We start from the raw sequence: 24,353 nt of genomic DNA, 5'->3' as shown, positions 1-24,353 counted from the left end.
AGTCATAAGAGTCAATCCTGTTTGGGTATATCCTGAGCAGACCGTCCCACAATATTATGAAATACTTCATCTGGGTTGATACTTACTATCTCAAATCTATTCCAATAGAATCCATGCAGAGGGTAAATAAAATTAATTGAAACTAGGATCAGACTAACACAACTTCCAAATTGCTAAAGCTAGGTTAATGCCAGGTACTATTAAATAATTATGATTGTCAGAAGCCAATCATCTCAACAACTTCACGGCAGCGTCCTACACATAACCATCTTCAGCTCCTCCATAATGACCTTCCTTTCAGCAGAATGCTAAAAATGAGGATGCTCCTCGATAACTGCTTAACATTTATTTCAAATTGCAACTCAATGGGGCCAATGTTGCGGTAGTGTGGCCAAGCACTTTAATACACTGGATTAAAATTCCACTCTCTTTAGGAGCTCTTGTCATGCAATGGTAGTGCCTTACCTCTGGGTCAGAAAACCAGGCTCAAATCCCATTTGCTCTAAAAGCGTGTCCTACCATATCGGACCAGCTGGATTAAACTCATTGGATAACAAAGCATTTGTAATGGCAATGCTGCAAGATTTGGAAACAGCGTTCAGACTTGGGCTTTGAAGTCACAAGTAAACTTCATGCCACACAAATGCCGAGCAATGATCTCTCTATCTCAACATTATCAGTGCAAAACTCCCCCACCATTTACATCATGGCAGGGGTGGGAAGGGATCTAACGCCAGACTACAGTAAGGCGTTTGACAAGGTCCCCCATGAGAGACTGATTAGCAAGGTTAGATCCCACGGAACACAGGGAGAACTAACCATTTGGATACAGAACTGGCTCAAAGGTAGAAGACAGAGGGTGGTGGTGGGGGGTAGTTTTTCAGACTGGAGGCCTGTGACAAGTGGAGTGCCACAAGGATCGGTACTGGGTCCACTACTTTTCGTCATTTATATAAATGATCTAGATGTGAATATAGGATGTATAGTTAGTAAGTATGCAGATGATACCAAAATTGGAGGTGTAGTGGACAGTGGAGAAGGTTACCTCAGATTACAACAGGATCTTGATCAGATGTGCCAATGGGCTGAGAAATGGCAGATGGAGTTTAATTCAGATAAATGTGAGGTGCTGCATTTTGGGAAAGCAAATCTTAGCAGGACTTATACACTTAATGGTAAGGTCCTAGGGAGTGTTGCTGAACAAAGGGACCTCGGAGTGCAGGTCCATGGCTCCTTGAAAGTGGAGTCACAGGTAGATAGGATAGTGAAGGTGGTGTTTGGTATGCTTTCCTTTATTGGTCAGAGTATTGAATACAGGTGTTGGGAGGTCATGTTGCAGCTGTACAGGACATTGGTTAGGCCACTGTTGGAATATTGCGTACAATTCTGGTCTCCTTCCTATCAGAAAGATGTTGTGAAACTTGAAAGGGTTCAGAAAAGATTTACAAGGATGTTGCCAGGGTTGGAGGATTTGAGCTACAGGGAGAGGCAGAACAGGCTGGGGCTGTTTTCCCTGGAGCGTTGGAGGCTGAGGGGTGACCTTATAGAGGTTTACAAAATTATGAGGGGCATGGATAGGGTAAATAGGCAAAGTCTTTTCCCTGGAGTGGGGGAGTCCAGAACTAGAGGGCATAGGTTTAGGGTGAGAGGGGAAAGATTATAAAAGAGACCTAATGGGCAACTTTTTCACACAGAGGGTGGCACACATATGGAATGAGCTGCCAGAGGATGTGGTGGAGGCTGGTACAATTGCATCATTTAAGAGGCATTTGGATGGGCGTATGAATAGGAAGGGTTTGGAGGGATATGGGCTGGATGCTGGCAGGTGGGACTAGATTGGGTTGGGAAATCTGGTCGGCATGGATGGGTTGGACCGAAGGGTCTGTTTCCATGCTGTACATCTCTATGATTCTATAACAGCCAGAGAGCTCATGTGGAGGTAGTTTCCAGTGATCATGGTTCAAGTTCCACCTGCTCCACAGCTGTGTAATAACATCTCTAAACAGGTTGGCTACAAAAATATACCAAAAGCAGATAGAGGATGGGAATTCTGTAGCAAGTGTTTCAGCCCAAGTACCCAATTCCATTACCCACAAGGCAGAGCAATGATCATCCTGACAAAAAGAGTCAACAGAATACTTATTTGTTGGATCACAGGAGCTCCAGCTCAAGGAACTCAGCACTATCCAGATCAAAGCAACTAATTTCATCAGCACACTGGTCAACTATTTTAGACCATAAGAAACAGGAGAGGAAGGAAGGCCATTCTGCCCATCGAGTCCACTCCACCATTCAATGGTTGATGGTCATTTCAACGCCACTTACCTGCACTCTCCCCGTATCCCTTAATTCCTTGTGAGATTAAGAATTTATCAATCTCTACCTTGAAAATATTTAACGCCCCGGCTTCCACTACGCTCCATGGCAATGAATTCCACAGGCCCACCTCTCTCTGGCTGAAGAATTGTGTCCTCATTCTGTTTTAAATTGACCCCCTCTAATTCTAAGGCTGTGCCCATGGGTCCTAGTATCCCCACCTGACAGAAACAATTTCCCCGTGTCCACCCTTTCTAAGCATTATCTTGTCTGTTTATAGTAAATCTCCCCATAACCTTCTAAACTCTAATGAATACAATCCCAGGATCCTCAGCTGTTCATTGTATGTTAGACCGACCATTCCAGGGATCATCCGTGTGAATCTCCACTGGACACGCTCCAGTGCCAGTATGTCCTTCCTGAGGTGTGGGGCCCAAAACTGGACACAGTACTCCAAATGGGGCCTAACCAGAGCTTTATAAAGTCTCAGTAGCACATCACTGGTTTAACATTCCAACCCGAGATAAATGACAACATTATACTTGCTTTCTTAACCACGGACTCAACCTACAAGCCAACCTTTAGAGAATCCTGTACTAGCACTCCCAGATCCCTTTGTACTTTGGCTTTATGAATTTTCTCACCATTTAGAAAATAGTCCATGCCTATATTCTTTTTTCTGAAGTGCAAGACCTTGCATTTGTTCACATTAAATTTTATCAGCCATTTCCTGGACCATTCTCTTAAACTGTCTAAATCTTTCTGCAGCCTCCCCACCTCCTCAGAACTACCTGCCTGTCTCCCTATCATCATATCATCGGCAAACTTCACCAGAATGCCTCCAGTCTTTTCATCCAGATCATTAATATATAAAGTGAACAGCTGCAGCCCCAAAACTGAACCCTGCGGGACACCGCTTGTCACCGGCTGCCATTCTGAAAAAGAACCTTTTGTTCCAACTCTCTGCCTTCTGTCAGACAGCCAATCCTCAATCCACGCCAATAGCTCACCTTGAACACCATGGGCCCTTACCTTACTCAGCAGCCTCCCATGAGGCACCTTATGAAAGGCCTTTTGGAAGTCTAGGTAAATAACATCCACTGGGTCTCCCTGGTCTAACCTACTTGTTACCCCTTCAAAGAATTCTAACAGGTTTGTCAGGCAAAGCCTCCCCTTACTAAATCCATGCTGACTTGTTCTAATCCGACCCTGCACTTCTAAGAATTTAGAAATCTCAGCCTTAACGATGCATTCTAGAATTTTAATCGTGGTGAGGCTAATAGGCCTATAATTTTCCATCTTTTGTCTTGATATTTTCTTGAACAAGGGGGTTAACAACAGCTATTTTCCAATCATCTGGGACTTTCCCTGACTCCAGTAATTTTTGAAAGATCACAATGAGCGCCTCCACTATTTCTCCAGCCACCCCCCTCACAACTCTAAGATGGAGCCCATCGGGGCCAGGAGATTTATCAATTTTTAGAACTTTTATCTTTTCTAGCACTTTCTCTTTTGTAATGGCTACCATACTTAAATCTGCCCCTTGAATCTCCTTAATTGCTGGGATATTACTCCTGTCTTCCACTGTGAAGACTGATACAAAGTATTTATTTAGTTCTTCAGTTGTTTCTTTATCTCCCATCACTAGCCTTCCAGCATCACTTTGGAGTGGCCCAATTTCTACTTTTGTTTCTCATTTGTTTCTTATGTATTGAAAGAAACTTTTACAATCATTTCTAATATTACTGGCTAGCTTACCTTTATATTTCATCCTCTCCGTCCTTATTTCTTTGTTATCCTGTTTGTTTTTGTAGTCGCTTCAATCATCTGATTTCCCAGTGCTCTTGGCCACTTTATAGGCTCTCTCTTTTTCTGTGATACATTTTCTGATTTCCTTTCTTAGCCATGGCTGTCTAATCCCCCACCCCGGATAATCTTTCTTTTCTTTTGGATGAACCTCTGTACTTTGTCCTCAATTACACCCAGAAGTTCCTGCCATTGTTGCTCGACTGTCTTCCCCACTAGGCTCTGCTTCCAGTCGATTTGTTAGTTCCTCTCCCATGCCCCTGTAATTACCTTTATTTAACTGTAACATTATTACGCCTTCTATCTTTCAAACTGCAGACTAAACTCTACCATATTATGATGGCTGTCTCCTAAGTGCTCCCTTACTTTAATATCTTTTATAAAATCTGGCTCATTACACAGCACTAAGCCCAGAATAGCCTGCTCCCTTATGGGCTATTAAACTGTTACTACTGTTCCACCAAAGTAGCTGTAATGCATAACACTTGCACACTGCACTGCAGCAAGTGCTAAATTTCTTTTGGCAACACCTTCCACAACTGTGACCTTTACCATTGCTGTGGGAACATCACCACATTTAAGTATGCCTCAACATCACAAATCATCCCGACTTGGAAACCTATCTCCATTCCTTCATCATTGCTGGGTCAAAATCATGGAACAGTCATCACCAGAGCACTGTACTATATCTTCACAATATATCCTCAGCACTCTTTTTTCCACAAATCTTTCAATCCTTTCTTCTCCTAATATTTCTGCTTGGAACTATTTATTCACTCAAGTCTTGCATTCAGTTTGTATTCATTTTATTATATCTAGCGATACAAAATAGCAACAAGCAGGTTTTATGACAGCGGGATTGTACAAAGACCAACCTTGCAGTTGCTGTGTTATAAACAGGTCAAGAAACTGAATTGATTCTATCAGTGACTTGTATATGAATGCTGAAGAAATCTGGAAGCACTTGAAAGCCTGGCAATAATGAGGAGGGGGAAACACGTGAAAACATTGCTTGCATTCTATTAATATAGAAAATAAATGTCCAACCAAATTGCAGAAATCCACAGCTTTTGCTGGGAGGCAAAATACAAATCACAACCCGAGATTAACTCCAACTTTCCTGGAAGCAGTTTGTACTCTGGAGTCAAAGAAATTGCTGTCACTAATTAACAGCACCCTACTAACAAGTATAGTCTGCAAACATACAGGAATATTTCAAACTCATAGCTACCAATGAAACACTTAAACATTCAGGTTTTTTTGAGATTTGGTTTTAAATTTGGTTTTAACTTATTTAAGTTTCATGTTCAGTCAGACCCAGGACCAACCTATGTCTTCCACTTAGAGTTAGCAACAATTTTCATTCACTTGACATATCACAGTTCAGTATTTATTTAAATAATAAGCGTAGTGTGGACTGGATTTGTAAGATTGTATGTGATGTTTATTAAAATACAAATTTATGATTTACAATATAATTCACTTATACAGTAAATAAACTTCTGATATTGCAGATGTGCAATTCTTTATCTTATCTCAATTTCAACCTGACATCATCAATATATGTAGTCAGTCTTGTTGCATGAGATAATCTGCTTTCATTCCCCAATATGGAAGCAGCATTTTTATTGAGAAGATTTTATCCCTTCTTTACAAAATGACACAAAACACCGAAGAGTATGGAACATTTAAGTAACAAAAACTTAATTAGAGGGCAGACTTTTAGAGCCTTACAAAACAATTTTAGTTGCAATCAAGCGTTAAGTTTTGTAGAGCTTGCATTTTTATCCTAAATTCTTTCAAAATTACACTCAATTATCCTTTATCAGTGAAGTGGAGAAGGAAGATTTAGTACAGCAGGTTAGATATTTTCCTTATATTGAGATGGTATTTCAAGATCATCCTGTACAATATGAGATTGAGTGACTATTGTAAGGAAAAATACTATTTATCAGAACTACTATTTTACAAGCTATACAGGGGACCTTATATACTGGTTGAACTATTGTTACCAGTCTTGTGAAATTACTTCCTATATTATTTTATTCAATTACTTTTTAATCTAGCTGGACCCGATGCTCTATAAATTGTTAGTATCTGCTCGGAGTTTGACCTTCATAACAGGATTGCAAGATGATTTTTGCTGCCAACACTGATTGAAACAGCAGTTGCACAATACTCAAAGTATCAAAAGAGTAAAATTGATTGCCCTGCAGTTGAAGTCTAAATTTTATTGCGATAAAAATCAGACTATTTTTTGATGAACGTCAAGTTTGATACAAACAAGAAAGATCAATTTGTACAGACTGAAACCATCAGTCAATATAGTCAAAATCTTCTGGAATTCCGAAAGCCTTATCAATCTTATTCCGTTCAAATCCAAATTTTTTATTTGCCCAGGATTTTATAGCAAACACGTTATCTAGTGGAACAAACAGAAATTATAGTTAAAATTTTATATGTTTGAAAAAGAATGAGATAAAAATTCACTGAGAGATACAGGTCCTTCTTTAGCATACCAGTCCATCTGTTGGCTGCATCTTTTGCTGTCTTGTTTGTCTGCCCTACAAAAAGAAAAAACCCAAACAGCTCAAACAGGCATATCATTTGTACTTAATAAACCTATTCTTCCAACTAAAAGATCAGATGGGGGCAACATTTTATTTCATCTCCTGTGTCAACGGAAACTACTGATAGGATTACACAGTATCAACTAAAATTCATATTTAAATTAGATAACACTTAGTAGGTACCAAACCCAAAACACTATTTACTATCATCATGTAATATTTAACAAATTTTCTTATTGTTTATTTGTGTTCAATGTAGGCTCAGTTGTCATGCTATTGTTTCAGAATGAATAAAATGGTCAAGTAAACTTTTTTAGCAAATTCCAATCTAGTTCAGCCTTAGATTAGATTAGACTTACAGTGTGGAAACAGGCCCTTCGGCCCAACAAGTCCACACCGACCCACCGAAGCGCAACCCACCCATACCCCTACATTTACCCCTTACCTAACACTACGGGCAATTTTAGCTTGGCCAATTCACCTGACCCGCACATCTTTGGACTGTGGGAGGAAACCGGAGCACCCGGAGGAAACCCACGCAGACACGGGGAGAACGTGCAAACTCCACACAGTCAGTAGCCTGAGTCGGGAATTGAACCCGGGTCTACAGGCGCTGTGAGGCAGCAATGCTAACCACTGTGCCACCGTGCCGCCTAAACAAAGAACTATTGTTTTGAGAAAAAAAACTACAAGAGAATGATGATTACTTTGATACCCTCTAATCCAGAAAGAAAGCAATTCCATACCACTAGATTACCCAAGAGCATCACATTGTTAGCTGATATAATGAAGGTATCACGCACTACTCAAAAAAAATCTAAAACTGAAAATTCAAAGCACAGCCTAATATTTTAAGACATTTATATATCTCTGTGTGAATTCATACTTCAGTGGTAAGCATTGTGTTACTGTACCAAAACACTGCTCTTCCACTAATACAGATTGCTCTGTAATTTCCAATTCACAGGTCATGGACTTGCAGTAGAATTGTTGTTTGGGTTTGGCTATTTTTCAATATAAACTAGCTTAGAGAAGCAAAATCTTTAGAGTGGAAACATTTCAATGATCTTAACTGAACCAAAAATGGATTGGTTACTTACTAATTTCTTCAATTACTTCTGGATCACATTCTTTGTATTTTTCCAACTCTGCTTTCAACTGATTCCTTTGTTGTCGCAGTCCCTCCAATTCTTTTAACATAGTCGCACGCTTTTCCTATTTTAAAAATAAATATTTGAATATTATTTTACACAGTTAAATGAGCATGTAACATTGAAGGCTTAGAACTCATTGGCTCCAACTTTCTGTGGAAACTCCATCTGTTTGGGGCTGCAGTCATTTCTCCTGGGGGAGTCTGATACTCCCCTATTAGAAAAACAACTCAAGATAACTGTAACTTTTAATCTTGTATTTAAAAGGCAAGTACAGGAGGGAAAGATAAATGGTGTCCATGTTTAAGACACATGAAATATATAGAACTATATCGAAAATGACTGCAGAAATGTACTTAAAAGCCCTTCTTGTCTGACGCATTACAAATCATTAGCCACACTAGTTGATACTGAACACTGTACTTGAAATATTTGCTCTCTCTTTCAACAGATGGAAATAAAGTTCGTCTACTGTCCTTCAGACCACATTGATGCCCCTAGCATGCACAACATTCCAGATTCAATACCAGCATGTGACAGATTTTATTTTAAAAAACTATTTAAAAAACACTACTAGTATGACACAAAAATTAGTCATAGAGATGTACAGCACAAAAACAGACCCTTCGGTCCAACCTGTCCATGCTGACCAGATATTCCAACTCAATCTAGTCCTACCTGCCAGCACCCGGCCCATATCCCTCCAAACCCTTCCTAATCATATACCCATTCAAATGCCTTTTAAAATGGTGTAATTGTATCAGCCTCCACCACTTCCTCTGGCAGCTCATTCCATACACGTACTACCCACTGTGTGAAAATGTTGCCCCTTAGGTCCCTTTTATATCTTTCCCCTCTCACCCTAAACCTACACCCTCTAGTTCTGGACTCCCCAACTCCAGGGAAAAGACTTTGCCTATTTATCCTATCCATGCCCCATAATTGTGTAAACCTCTAGGTCACTCCTCAGCCTCCGACGCTCCAGGGAAAACAGCCCTAGCCTGTTCAGCTTCTCCCTATATCTCAAATCCTCCAACCCTGGCAACATCCTTGTAAATCTTTTCTGAACCCTTTCAAGTTTCACAACATCTTTCCGATAGGAAGGAGACCAGAATTGCACGCAATATTCCAACAGTGGCCGAACCAATGTCCTGTACAGCCGCAACATGACCTCCCAATCTTGTACTCAATACTCTGACCAATAAAGGAAAGCATACCAAACGCCACCTTCACTATCCTATCTACCTGCGACTCCATTTTCAAGGAGCTATGAACCTGCACTCCAAGGTCTCTTTGTTCAGTAACACTCCCTAGGACCTTACCATTAACTGTATTAGCCCTGCTAAGATTTGCTTTCCTAAAATGCAGCACCTCGCATTTATCTGAATTAAATTCCATCTGCCACTTCTCAGCTCATTGGCCCATCTGATCAAGATCCCATTGTAATGAGGTAATCTCTTCGCTGTCCACTACATCTCCAATTTTGGTGTCATCTGCAAACTTACTAGTTTAACCTCTTATGCTCACATCCAAATTATTTATATAAATGATGAAAAGTAGTGGACCCAGCACCGATCCTTGTGGCACTCCACTGGTCGCAGACCTCCAGTCTGAAATACAATGAGCCAGTTCCCAATCCAAATGGCTAGTTCCCCCTGTATTCTGTGAGATCTAACCTTGCTAACTAGTCTCCCATGGGGAGCCTTGTCGAATGCCATATTGAAGTCCATACAGATAACATCTATTGCTCTGCCCTCATCAATCCTCTTTATTACTTCTTCAAAAAAACTCAGTCAAGTTTGAGAGATATGATTGCCCACACACACAGCCATGCTGACTATCCCTAATTAGCCCTTGCCTTTCCGAATATATGTACATCCTGCCCCTCAGGATTCCCTCCAACAACTTGCCCACCACCGACATCAGGCTCAATGGTCGATAGTTTCCTGGCTTGTCCATACCACCCTTCTGAAACAGTGGCACCACATTAGCCAACCTCCAGTCTTCCGGCTATCGATGTGACTATCGATGATACAAATATCTCAGCCAGAGGCCCAGCAACTACTTCTCTAGAGTTCTAGGGTACACCTGATCAGGTGCTGGGGATTTATCCACCTTTATGCATTTCACGGAAGTTAAAGGATATATATGACTTTGCTTTTTAAAATTTGTGAATTGCTCAATTTGGATGAAGAACATTTCTAAAATATAGATAGTACCCACTCTGATTGTGTTATCTTATAGAAGCCAAGTGTGGAAAGAATTCAGAGTGGTTTATAACCAAGTTTGTAATCCCACACAATTCAATGAAACATCACCCCCATCTCATTCACCAACCATCTATCAAAGGATGGAATAATTTACATTAGATTTCTTACTTTCAGAGAATCATTTTCATTTCGCGTCCAGGATAATACATACAGTGGAAGGCTACAGATTATCAAAGTGAGTTTATATATGAGAAAATCTCAACCATCTGGAGATGAGCAAAATGATCTACATGTTAGCTTAGAAGGGATTGACAATAACTTCAGTGGTTCCAGCTACATTTGGCCCCCTAAAGAACATAAATTGTTGACTGAAAACTTGATTAGCAACAACACACCGAAGTGAGTGCATTGGCAATGTTACAAATATATGTCTACTATATACTTTTTTCTTTTCTAGTCCCTCCGGTTTGAGGATGACTTGCTTCCATCCCATGGAGGTGGGTTCTGAAGTGGCTGAATAGTCTAATCCTGGAGCTACAGTCTCTCTTGCAGGTGGTGTTTGAGATGGGTGAGTGGGACTTTCTGGACAGTGTGTGTTCTCTGCTTGTGCCACACCTCCACATGCTCCACTGAGTGACATTCATCGTGGTTGGCACCTTCGTGGATGCTTCCTCTTCAGTTTGAATGTTCTACAGCAGGCAAATCCCACTCAGGCAGTTTAGAACAATGATCCGGAAACATGACTTCAAATTCTCTCAGACTTGAGAATAGTCAGACTAAGAGAAAGTGAGGACTGCAGATGCTGGAGATCAGAGCTGGAAAAGCACAGCAGGTCAGGCAGCATCCAAGGAGCAGGAGAATCGACGTTTCGGGCATGAACCCTTCATCAGGAATAGTCAGACTAATACTAGCTGGAAATGAACATTCTCATTACGATTGAAGCAAAGATAATTTTTTTTCAACTTGAGGTGCTGGCAAGGGCAGTATCTATGGCTCATAATTTTAAATCCTAGTTAGAATGTGTTTTGGTCACATTTTATCAAACTTTTCATCTTGCACTCAAAACATTTTGCAAGAATTCCAATGGGTGAGTGTGATGGGGTGTGTTGGGGCTGGGGGGACATTTTATACTGTATGAGCAGAGCTTGCTGTTTGGCTGGTGAGCAGACTTGTTCGTACACACATTGACATGAGAGTGACAGTTAACTTACATGCAACTTAAGGGTTACTGCAGTTCACCTTGTAGGTGACATGTGCTCCAATTATGACGAGCCTGTGGAGGAGAGCAACTGTTGAAGGTGGAAGAAAAAGTGCAAATTAAGGGGTGCTGTTAGAGCTTCACTCAATCAGACAACTGAAGAGTACTTAATTACAGTCTGGACTATGACTTGCAGATGATGAACAGGTTCTGAAGAGTCAAGTGAAATACTTACCAAAGACATTTTAGCTTCTGATTTGCTCTTGTCCTCTGTATTTATATACTGGACCAGCTACGTTTCTGATCAATGGTCATCCCCAGGATTTTGATGGCTGCGTTTCAAGGAATGGCAATACCACTAACTGACGATGGAAGGTAGTTAGGATTCTCTATTTCAGATCCTGAAACTATCTACAGCTGCTAACTGCTGAATATTTCTAGCACTTACCATCTACCACCTCCTTTCCACCCCCCCCCCCCCCCCCGCCGCACTGCCCCAACATATTGCTCCTGCATTATTTCAACAAGGTAATTTGAGTCAGTTATTAACAAAGAAATACTACTTATAAATGCAGAGGAAGGTTCTCTCTAGTTCACACTGCCAGTAGAGATCGAGAACTCAAAAAGTGAGCTGTTTAAAATTCACTCAAACCTACTGCCTGTTTAAGCATGCTTTTAAATGTCATAGCTTCTTGAGGAAATTCCGCAGTAGTTCTGAAAATAATCTTATAATAATAAACATGGTTACCATTTCAGTGGAGAGATTTGGAAAGATTAGGACTTGACAAAAAAAATCTAAAATCTACTGGTAAACTTCAACAAATGTAACATTTTCCAATGAATATTGTATTGCAACTTCATTGCGTTTTCATACATTATATGCTGGTACTCATTTTAGAAAGTTGTTATCCCCAGTAAATTGAAGGCTTCCAATAAGATCATCAATGTGTATCTCAGTTCTGGCAAGAATTCGTGCACCATTATTGCATTACCCACATATACAAAAAAAAACAACTTTGTATTTATAATTGAGGAACAGAAGATAAAATCACTTATTTTTCTCCATCAGCACTCCACCAAAAGAATTGCCAATCATACTAATGCCATCTTTGTCAAACACATTTGAGTTACTGAATATTTTTGATTGGTTTTACTGTGATACAAAATAATTTCTTCTATTAAAAATGTTACACTCTGAACACTGCAAGCCAATCCATGTGTGGAGCTTTCGATAAACTAATGTAATCTGCCCTCAGGGAATCCCATTTAAAAACGATGGAGATCATATTTTATAGAATCCTCACAGTGTGAAAACAGGCCATTCAGCCCAACAAGTCCACACCAACCATCTGAAGAGCATCCCACTCAGACCCATCCCCTTACTCTATCTCTGTAACCTTGCATTTCCCATGGCTAATGCACCTAACCTACATGTCCCTGAACAATATGGGCAGTTTAGCATGGCCAATCCACCTAATCTGCACATCTTTGGACTCTGGGAGGGAAACTGAAGCATCTGGCAGAAACCCACACAGACACTGGGAGAATGTGCAAACTCCACGCAGATGAAAATCAAGGAAGATGGGTGATGTGAATTTGCACCACCCATATGGAAATCACAGTGGATTGTAAAAATGTAGGCATTTAAAAAGAGATCGATACAATATCCTATGTCAGTAACACAGCAGATCTCTCACATGTTTAGCACAAAAAGTTACCAGCTTGAAATGTTAGGTATGTTTCTCATTTTACAAATACTGCAAGACCTAACAAGTGTTAATTTCACATTCCCAGTATCCACAGTATTTTGGTGATTCTCCAACAGACCAGTTTGGAAATAAATGATACAATAAAAACAGCCAACAACGGAGCACATAACTAAAATAAACAACAAAAATAATTTACTTAGAAAATACTTAGATCAGGTAGCATCTATGGAGGGAGAAAGTGTTATGCTTCAGGTCAATAGCCTTTCATCTAAACAGATGATGATTAAACTGCAGCCCCATGAAACCCTAAGAATCCACAACCTTCCAGATAGTCTGTGAAGTGCAGAAATGTTTACTGAGCAGGGCTAGTCTGGTCAAGCAGAACTATTATAAACATCAGGGTACTGTTGTAATGGTTCAGATTTTGTACCAATTAACTATTTAGAAGGGACAACTATTACTTAAGACATTGAACTTATTAGTTTAAAACCCTTTCTGAAGACACTATTTTACCAAAGTAAATTAAAATCTATTACATGGGATCTGTAAGGGTGCTGTGGGGAACACGGTATGTAATTTATCTTTGATTGGCAAACAAGAAACATTTACTTTTATAAAGAATGATTTACGAGCATCATTCCCAAAGATCACAAAGATAAACTCTACAATGACAAGTCAGCACACTCCTCTCACCAGTATGTTTTTCAAAAAATACATTTATTCAAGTGCTTACAGGCACAAAAATCAGCTGATCTGGTGAACCCAACAGAACTTGCAAAACAAAATTAAGCAACTCTAATATTAAAGTGATTGCTGGTTGGCATTGCTAACACTGTCATCCATGATATTTGTTAGTCAAAATGTTTTGACCAAAACAGTTTATCCTCAGTCAAATTAACACATTAGGCAAGATATGAAATGCCTCTGATACAGAGGACAATGGCAGTCACTTCCAACATAGTAGACATTTCAAACATATCCATCATAATGTCAAACTAAGTATCAAACTATAAATTCTTTGCCAATCTTATCGTTTTTGCCCAGGCAGACCCCAAGTTTCAACATTAACATTCTTACTGTATTTTGACGGCCCACTTTGGCTTTCTCAATACTTTGCTGTAAACTTTGTTTCCTTTGGGTTCCTTCAGCAAGCTGGAAACAGAAAATGGTAAATAAAAAACTTAGAGAGTAAATTTAGAAAGAAGTATGAATCACAGAGATCCACAGCACAGGAAAGGCCCTTTGGCCCACTGTACCTGCACCAATCAAAAACAACTACCTAACTATTCTGATTCCATTTTAAAGCACTTGGCCCATAACCTTGTATGCCTTGGCATCACAAATGGAAGTCTAAATACCTCTCAAATGTTGATGCTTTCTGCCTCTGCCAGGCTTTGGGAATGAGTTCCAGATTCCCACCATTCTCCAGGTAAGTTTGTCCTCAACTTCTCTAAACCTTCAGGCCTTTACTATAAAAGTATGTCTCCTGGTCATTGTTCCTTCCATCAAGGAGAAAGGTTTTGGCTTCTCGACTTATACCTGCCCCCCAGTCATGTCCCCTGTCAATCTCCTCTGTCCCAAGGTAAACAACGCAAATCTGTTCAATCTCACTTCATCACGGAAACTCTCCAGCCCAACCAACATCCCAGTAAAACTTCTCTGCTTCCTCTCCAGTGTTATCACATCCCACATATGTGGATTCCAGAATTGCACTTAACACTAGTTGTCACCAAATTAATGTTTTATACTGTTCTAGCATAATCTAGAGCCACTGCTGGCACGGTGGATCAGTGGTTGGTACTGCTGCCTCATAGCGCCAGGGACCCAGGTTCGATTCTAGCCTTGGGCGAATGTCTATGTGGAGTTTGCACATTCTCCCCATGTTTCCTCTGGGTGCTCCGATTTCCTCCCAGAGTCCAAACATGTGCAGGTCAGGTGAATTGGCCATGCTAAATTGTCCATGGTGTTAGGTGCATTAGTCAAAGGGAAATGGGTCTGGGTGGGTTACTCTTTGGAGGGTCGGTGTGGACTTGTTGGGCCGAAGGGCCTGTTTCCACACTATGAAGAATCTAATCTAATTTCCCTGCTCTTAAACTTGGTGTCTCGGCTAATAAAATCAAGTACACTATCTTCCTTTATAACCACTTTATCCACGTTTCCTGGTACCTCAAGGAACATGTATATCAAGATCCCAATGGTTCTTGGTGCTTCCCAGGATCCTACCATTCATCATGTAATGCTTACCTTGTTCATGCTGCCCAAAAGCATCATCTCACACTTCTTTGGATTGAATTCCACTTGCCACTAATTAGCCTGTCTATAACCTCCTATAATCTAAAGCTATCCCCCTCACTATACATGACCCCACCCGTGAAATTACTAATCAACACGCCTACATTAGAGTCTAAATAATTTCTATATAAACCCAGAGAGCAAGGGCCTCAACATTGATCACTGTGGGACCCCAATATCACAGATTGCCAGTTGGAAAAACATCCCTCAAACATCACCCTCTGCTGCCTGCCACTCTGTGGATCCAATTTGCCAAATTTCCTTCCATGTCATGGGCTCTTACCTCTCTTAACTGTCTACTATCTGGGACTTTATATGGGATATTGGGGTCCCACAGCAGTCAATGCTGAGGCCCTTGTGCGTGGTTTATATAAATGACTTTAGACTTGAATGGAGGAGAGTTGATCAATAAGTTTATGGATGATACAAAATGTGGTGAGGAATATATGTGAGGAGGACAGCTTTAGATTACAGGAGAATATAGACCAGCTGATTAGTGGCAAGTAGACGATATCAAAAGCACTGGCTTCACTTGGTTATCTTCTTGAAAAAGAAGATTTGTTAAGTTTCTTAACCAAATCTGCTGATTGTTCTTCATTAATCCTTTACTCTCCAACTGCAGATTAATTCTGTGTCTCAAAATTTCTTCCATTAGTTTCCCCACCACTGAGGTTAGGCTGATAGGCCTGCAGTTTCCTGGTTGATTCCTTGCTCCCTTCTTGAATAACAGTACCAGATTGGCTATCCTGCAGCCCTCCATTACATCAGGGACCACCTTTACAGCAAAATCAATTCTCAGCACATCACAGACTAAAGATCAGTGACACAGAACTAACTTTCAATTATTTATATTGTATATATCCAAAAACTCCATTCCTATTACTAATGTAGAAAAATACAGAATTGAATGGAGAAATCCAGAGTAATATTCAAGGATCTTGGTAATTAATGTCGATTTCCACATCAAATTTAAGTTCTAATTGGGTTTAGAACTGTGGCGTCAGTCCAAAGTGAAATTGCTCATTATTACATGATCTGTAACATGTTATTCACTCCAGGTGAATTATATCCTTATTTACTATACAGCAGAGTTAAAAAAGCTTAGTATCGCTAATTGCATCTAGACATATTTTTCTTTGTAAAATCCTTTAAAAACAGAGAGAACAGAAAATACAATGAGCAACCTGAAGTACTTTGCATGTGCTTTATTAATAGCCTGTGTCAAAAAACCAATCATAAATCATTTATGTGCAGATGTAGCCAAGACTGAATTATGTTATTAAAAAAAAGTTTGCCACTCATAAATAATTTCCAACACAAGGTAACAGGCCTTTATGATAGCACTCTTGCTCTCATCATCAAGAGGTATACAAGTTACTACTGGTTTCTACTTTGCTTTTCAGCCAAGAATACACCATGAAGGAATACAGTAACAACATATTCTCATTCATAAAATTCACTTTAAAGAGCATGTATCATTTATATGATTTATTAAATATCACAGCATCAATGTAAGATGGGTAAATTCCAAGGAAATGCATAATGTAATTACATCACTAAATGCTATCACTTCTAAGCTTTAAAGACAAACAGGGAACTTAGTAAAATTACAATATATCTTAAAATTCAACTCCTTTAAAATCAAATTGATGGGGTATTAGAAAACAATGTTTTTCTGTATTTCTGTTTAAGATCGGTTTCTCTGGTCCTGAAATACATCAGTTTACTACCACTGCCATGATGATTACAATCTATTCCAATATGACACCTAGTGGTAGGAAATTTTATCACTAAGATGCAGCATGATTTGAGTTAACAGTTTCAATAAAATTTTAAACACACCCAGTTCACTCCTAAGCAGATAAGAACATTGCCTTAAGCCTACAGCCAAACAGCAACTGCTATAACACGCAGTGGCAATCATCTGAACTAAGGTGTAAAGAATGGATCTTTACATGCTTCTGTACTTTTACTTGTGGACTGAAATGGGAAAATAAATTTTAAAACCAAGGATCACTGAAGGAATGTTTGAAAGTAACTTGTCACTCTTTGTAGGTATTGTTTACACAGCTACAAGTTATAATGGTAGAAGAAGGACTAGATGAGATAGTATGCATAAAATGAGGATTCAGCCAACAGCTGATTGATCTGTGGACTACTGACCTATTGACGATGACAAAGGCCTTCTGTCTGCCAGCAACTTTGAGAGTGGTTCCCAGGTAACTGAAAAGCTTAGGAGTACAAACAGAATTAAGAGAGATCATCAGATCTCCACCAGTTCAGGAGCTTTGTCTGTTCTCTGCAGCAAAACTACCTTCAAGGCTGAAGTAAACCGATCATGTCTTTCTTCAGCACTTGCTATAATGTTTAATAAATAAGTCAGAGAGCTTTTTATAATTGTGAACCAGTCACCCTGTGCCTTCTGCAAATCAATTAAAGCATCTGGAGAAGGAGGACTGAGAACTCTGATCAGCACAATAACCATATCACCAGATACTGTCAACAGAGATCATTTGGGCTGCTTTTCCATGTGATCCCCTCATCCAAAACACCCAGGTTTTTGGAATGAGTAAGTGAGTGGGTGGGTGAGTGCGAGTCAACTCACTTCACCCAACTAAGTAGTATTGATAAAGCTTTTGAATCTAAATAAACCTGTCGGACTATACCCTAGTGTCATGTAATTCTGACTTTGTCCACCCCAATCCAACACCAGCACCTCCACACCATTGCAATAAGTAATAATTCCTGTTAAATATAGCAACCCTGTCCAATCTTTATGTCAACATGGGTCTAATAGACAAGTTAATTGGGGAATGTGGTGTATCTCTGTGATGTCTCCAAGAATAATGAGGCTTGATATCCATCATGCTACCTAAGTGAGGCATAAGAGAGCAGAAAGTTCCCAGTGCTTGACAAATAATCCCTGGAATAGCTAAGCAGTTCTCGATCAAGTAATACATTTCTCATTTTAAGATTGTTGCCTATAGCTAATGTCAAAAGAGGGAGGTAAAAAATAAGGGTTATCAGCCAAATAGCTATTCAAGCCATGAAAAACGTTTTAAAATATAAATCTGAACTGTTTTGCAGAATTGCAAAAATTAGACAGTATGAGTCATGGCCAACAACTTAAAACACCCTCCAAGAAGACTGCAGACTGGTGGGCCTGGGTGATCAATCATGCGGAATATTGTGTACATCAAGTAACTTCAGCATAGAGTTCTGAAGGAGATAGCTGAAGGGATAATGGAGGCTTTCGAAATGATCTTTCAGGAATCACTGGAGTCAGAGAGGATCACAGAGGACTGGAAAAATCAGGAAAATTCCCCACCACCCCCAACTTAAGGCGGGAGTGAGGGAAATTATAGGCTGATTATCCTGACCTCAGCCATTGGTAGGATCTTGGAGTCCAAAGGATGAGGTTTCTGAATACCTGGAAGTGCATGGTAAAATAGGGCAAAGTCAGCATGGTTTCATCACGGGGAGGTCATGCCTGACAAATCTGTTAAAATTCTTTGAGCAACTAATGAGCAGGTTAGACTAAGGAGAACCAATGGATGTAATTCATCTGGACTTCCAGAAGGCCTTTGATAAGGTGCTGCACAGGAGGCTGCTGAGTAAGATAAGGGCCCATGGTGTTAGAGCCAAGGTACTAGCATGGATAGAAGCCTGGCTGTTTGGCAGAAAGTAGAGAGTGGGGAATAAAAGGGTCCTTCTCAGCATGGAAGCCCACAAGGGTCAGTGTTGGGACCACAGCTTTTCACTTTAATGATCCGGATGAAGGAACCAACAGCATTCTGGCTAAGTTTGCAGATGACACAAAGAGAGATAGAAGGGCAGGTCGTATTGAGCAGGTGGGCAGGCTGCAGATAGATTGAAACAGGTGAGAAGAGTGGGCAAAGAACTGGCAGATGAAATACATGGAAAAGTGAGAGGGGTCATGGACTTTGGTAGGAAGAATAGAGGCATGGACTATTTTCTAAATGGGGAGAAAATTCAGGAATGTGAAGAGCAAAGGAACTTGGAAGTCCTGGTCCAGGATTCTCTTAAGGTAAACTTCTAGGTTGAGTTGGCAGTTAAAAAGGCAAATACAATGTGATCATTTATCTCAAGAGGCATGGATGTACTTCTGAGGCTTTATAAGGCTCTGGTCATTTAGAATACTGACAGCAATTTTGGGCCCCATACCTCAGTAAAGATGCATTAGTCCTGGAGGTTCATGAGAACAATCCCAGGAATGAAAGACATAACATATGAGTAACGTTTGAGAATTCTGGGACTATACTTGATGGAGTTTAGAAGGATGAGGGGAGATCTGATTGAAACTTACAGAATACTGAACAGTCTGGACAGAGTCAACATTGGGGAGATGTTTCCATTGGCAGGAGAGACTAGGACCTGTGGGCACAGCCTTACAGTAAAGGGAAGACTCTTTAGAACCGATATAAGGATAAACTGGAGAGTTTGTGGAATTCATTGCCAGAAAAGGCGTTGGAGGCCAGGTCATGGAGTGTACTTAAAACAGAGATACATAAATTCTTGATTGCCAAGGGGATCAAAGTTATAGGGAGAAAGCAGGAAAATGGCACTGAAGAGCTATCAGCCATGATCAAATTAGATCATGGCCAATCCACCAATGAGCCAAACAGCCTAATTTCCATTCTTACGTCTTACGGTCTTCTGTAATTAAGAAAATGTAACCCAAATTCTTAAAATGAAGAGTAGCAAACACCAGGATGTGGAAATTGAAAACTGCAGGATGCCTTTATAAATTAAGGCAGCCATAAGTTAATTTTCAAGAAAGAAGGCCACGTGGAAGATTTCTATATAAAGTTAAAAGTTACCACTCATGTCTTCCCACTTCACTGTCCAAGATCCCAAAAACAGTTTCCAGATGAAGCACCATTTTACTTTATTTATTTGTTTACTGTCACATGTATTTTGTTACAAATACAGTGAAGGGTGTTGTACAGTCTCACCACTCTCCTGCATGATCTTAAAACATAGAATGTAAGGCGGAAAGAAAGAAATATAGTTCAACATTTTTCCTTGTTAAGTGCTCAGCCATGGGTCTGGATCCAGGCTCCTCTACCCCGATGCAGAGACCATCACCAGCACAATGCAGTTGGCCAGCCTCAAGTTCTTTCACCACACTGCCATTCTTTGGCACCATCTCACTCATGTCATCACCACCAAGAGTGTGCACAGGGCGGACCTCATTGATGCAGCTGCTACTGATGCTGCTGGGTCTTTCACTGGGCCCAAATATGACTCCGCCCTGTTGCCGCCATCATGAATCCACATTATGCCTTGCCACCACTGATGCTGCCATTGCAGCCACATCTGAGCTCCTTACAACATTTAATCTGGTGAGGGCTCCAATTAGGAGCTGGGGTCTGAGGGTGTGGATAGAGGGAGCAAATTGGTTGTGGGTGGGATTACTGGGTAGCATGATGGGTGAAGAGAAAAACATATCGTACTCAGTTATACAATTCTCCATATTATGTATGCACAAAATGATAACACTGCATTTGGGCAAGTTTCTTAAAAGAAAGACAGGCATCAGCTATCAGCAACTGTGCTGACAAAGGTCTGCTTGTTCATTGTCTAAATATTGCAATGAAATATTCATTGTAGATTTGACATATCTGAGATGCTCGTTAGGGTTAATACTCCTGATCCCCTGCTAAACCACACATTCTCATTAATAAGGGTCTGGCTAGAGAGACCAGGGGCCCACATCTCTCCAATTTTCACTTATGATTCCAAGTAGCTGGTTATGTATACCAGTGGTCATCACTCAGTATCTCAACTTGGAAGTCATGTAAAACTAAATGAGGGGCCTATCCGCTTCAAATGATAGAGTCAGAGTCCTACAGCACAAAGAAAGGCCCTTCAGCATGAACTGGTCCATGCTAACCAACATGTCCATCCATGCTAACCCCATTTCCCTGTACTTGGTCCATATCCTTCCGAACCTTTCCTAACTATGTATTTGTCCAAATGCCTTTTAAAATGTTGTTAATGTACCCGCCTCAACCACTTCCACTGGAAGCTCTTTCTATATGCACACTATCGTCTGTAAAAATAGTTTCCCCTCAGGTTTCCATTTATTTTTTCGCCTCAACTTAAACTGATGCCCTCTAGTTGTCAATTCCCCAACCCTGGGTAAAAGACGAAGTGCATTCACTCGACCCATGCCTATCATAATCTTATACACATCTGTAAGATCCCCCTCAGTCTCCTACACTCTTAAAAAAAAGAAGTCCTAGGTTTTTCAACCTCTCCCGATAACTCAGTCCCTGGAGTCCTGGCAACATCCTTGTAAATTTCTCCAAGTTATCAAAATTGAACACAAGACTCCAAGTGCGGCTTCACCAACATGCTGTACAACTGCAACATAACTTCCCAACTCCTATACTCACTGCCCTGACTGAAGAAGGCCAATGTGCCAAAATCCTTTTTCACTATACATTCTGCGATCCCATTTTCAAAGAGTCTTGCACTTGAGCTCCAAAGTCCCTCTGTTCCACTACACTCAAGGCTCTATCGAACTCCTACCTTGATTTGACTTTCCAAAATGCAACACCTCACACCTATCTAGATTAAACTCCATTTGCCATTTCTGAGCCCACTTTCCCAGCTGATCAAGATCCTGCTGCAGTTTGATAACCTGCCTCAGTGTCAACAATACCATGTATTGTAGTGTCATCTGCAAACTTACTATTCATGCCTTGGACATTCTCATCCAAATCATTGATATAGATAACGAACAACAACTGGCACACACCGACTCAAGGCACACAACTAGACACAGGCCTCCAGCCTGACAAGCATCCTTCCACTATTACCTTCTGCTTCCTCCTATCAAGCCAATTGTGGATCCAATTTGCCAACTCTCCCAGGATTCCATGCAACCTAACCTTCCAGAACAGCCTACCATGCGGAACCTTATCAACAGTTATTTTGAAATCTATACAGATTACGTCCACCATCCTGCCCTCATTAACCTTTTTGGTCACTTCCTTAAAGAACTCTAACAAATTTGTGAAGCATGATCCCCTGCGCACAAAGCCATGCTGACGACTCTTAAGCAAACACTGTCTTTTCAAATATACATATACCTTAGCCCTCAGAATCTTCTCAAGTAACTTAATTATCACTGATGTTGGGTACTTGTCTATAGTTCCCAGGCTGTTCTTTGCAGCCCTTCTTGAATGAGGACACAACATTCACTACCCTCTGGTCTTTCAAGACCTCACCTGTAGCAAACAATGATACAAAAATATCAGCCAAGGTTCCTGCAATTTACTAACCAGCGTCTTGCAGGGTTCTTGAATATATCTGGTCAGGACCAGGAGATTCATCCACCTTCATACATTCTAATACATCCAAACCACCTCTACTGTGATCTAGACTGTCCAAGTTTTCACATGATTCTCCATGATAAACAGACAGGAGAAATATGCAATGAGGACCTTGCCCACGTCCTGCGGTTCCACACATACTTGTCCACTTTGGTCTACGAGGGGCCCTATTCTCTCTCTATTTATTCTTTGTCTTTTAATATATTTAAAAGAATCTCTTTGGATTCACCCCAAGTTCTCAACTAAAGCTAGTTCATTGCTCTCCAATCTCCCTGATTATTTGTTCCTCTAATTCCGGTTGGCTATTTGGGGGTCAGTAGTACCTTCCCAAAAATGTCACTATACCTTTCTTATTTTTTAGCTCCAGCCACAAAGCCTCACTGGATAATCCCTCAGTTATTACATCTCTGAGTATTGCTGTGATACACCCCTTAATCAAAAATGCAACTCCCATCCCCTCTTCCCTTCAATTCTATCCTGCCTAAAGTACCTGCACCCTAACGCAATAGGCTGTCAGAGTTGAAGAGTGTGGTGCTGGAAAAACACAGCTAGTAAGGCAGCAACTGAGGAGCAGGAGAATCAACATTTCGAGCATAAGCTCTTTATAAACTCTTCCTGAAGAGCTTATGCACAAAATGTCAATTCTCCTGCTCCTCGATTACTGCCTTACCAGCTGTGCTTTTCCAGCACCACACTCTTTAACTCTGATTGCCATTATCCACAGTTCTCACTTTCTCCCACAATAAGCTGCCAGTCCTGTCCCTCCCTTAGCCATGTTTCTTTAATGGCTACTGTGCCCCATCCCTCTGGCAGAAGAGACAAAAGATGCTAACAAATTCATAGGACACTGGCTCAGAAGGCAGAGACCAACGAGATGTATGAAACATCCAAGGGCACATTCCTGATGAAGGGCTTACGCCTGAAACGTCGACTCTCCTGCTCCTTGGATGCTGCCTGACCTGCTGTGCTTTTCCAGCGCTATACCTTTTGACAGCTAAGAGCACAGTCATGACACATGAAAAGGTAATGGGGCCAGTCATCTGTGAAGAATATAGGACCTCATACAGGAGAAAACTGTAGTTGAAAGATAGGAAATGCAGAAGAGGCCAGGTCCCCTGCAACTGGTTCGGTTGAAAAGAGTGGCAGAGAAGAAGTCAATGCCTGTTTAATCAGTCAACAAATTTATGAAAAAGTTGATCTAAACTAAGAAAGATTGGTCTCAGAGTCTGGCACATTCAATGGCAGAGGTCGCTTTTCATGAACAGGCCACAAAAATATTATGCATCAAGCAAATCTCAAAGTTTAGAATATAGATTAAGACTGAAAAAAAAAATGATAGTGATAAGGAATAGATTAAGAGCAACTAGAGTAAAGACTATGGTGGATAGTATCATCCTACAATAGATCTGTTTTAGGAAAGTGTAAACAGAAGATGGCAGATGTGATGCAGAAGTTGGAAGATGGATAAAAACAGCTAGAAGTAATTCTCTGAAGATTAAAGATAAATCAACAAGAAAAATTATTATAACAAGGAAAAAAGCTCATAAGATAATATATTACATCACTGTCCCATGTGCCTTAGAATCTCAACCATAAGTAAAGATTTAAGAAAGAAAATAGATGCCTTTGAAACATGATGCCAACACATATAGTAACCATTTTATATATATACGACAAAAAGATCATCAAAAAATGACAGTCAGAAAAGAACATGTTAGTATTTCAGCCATTTGATCA

At 40.4% G+C, this 24,353-nt stretch overlaps 1 protein-coding gene across 2 annotated transcripts in view; it reads right to left on the bottom strand.

Moving 5' to 3' along the window:
- Positions 1-4,960: 4,960 nt before the first annotated feature.
- Positions 4,961-24,353, bottom strand: part of mnd1 (meiotic nuclear divisions 1 homolog (S. cerevisiae)) — a 46,173-nt gene continuing 26,780 nt past the window's right edge. For both annotated transcript variants that reach the window (XM_060833048.1, XM_060833057.1), the window contains exons 5-8: positions 14,038-14,112; positions 7,793-7,907; positions 6,642-6,686; positions 4,961-6,544 (exon numbers count right to left, since the gene is read on the bottom strand). In XM_060833048.1, the coding sequence (XP_060689031.1) occupies positions 6,438-6,544; positions 6,642-6,686; positions 7,793-7,907; positions 14,038-14,112 (342 nt within the window). In that variant the 3' untranslated portion in view covers positions 4,961-6,437. The remainder of the gene's footprint in view (positions 6,545-6,641; positions 6,687-7,792; positions 7,908-14,037; positions 14,113-24,353) is intronic.

The sequence above is a fragment of the Hemiscyllium ocellatum genome, chromosome 1 (genome assembly GCF_020745735.1).
Source record: "Hemiscyllium ocellatum isolate sHemOce1 chromosome 1, sHemOce1.pat.X.cur, whole genome shotgun sequence".
NCBI classification, from domain to species: Eukaryota; Metazoa; Chordata; class Chondrichthyes; order Orectolobiformes; family Hemiscylliidae; genus Hemiscyllium; species Hemiscyllium ocellatum.
This window is presented reverse-complemented; position numbering and strand designations above follow the sequence as displayed.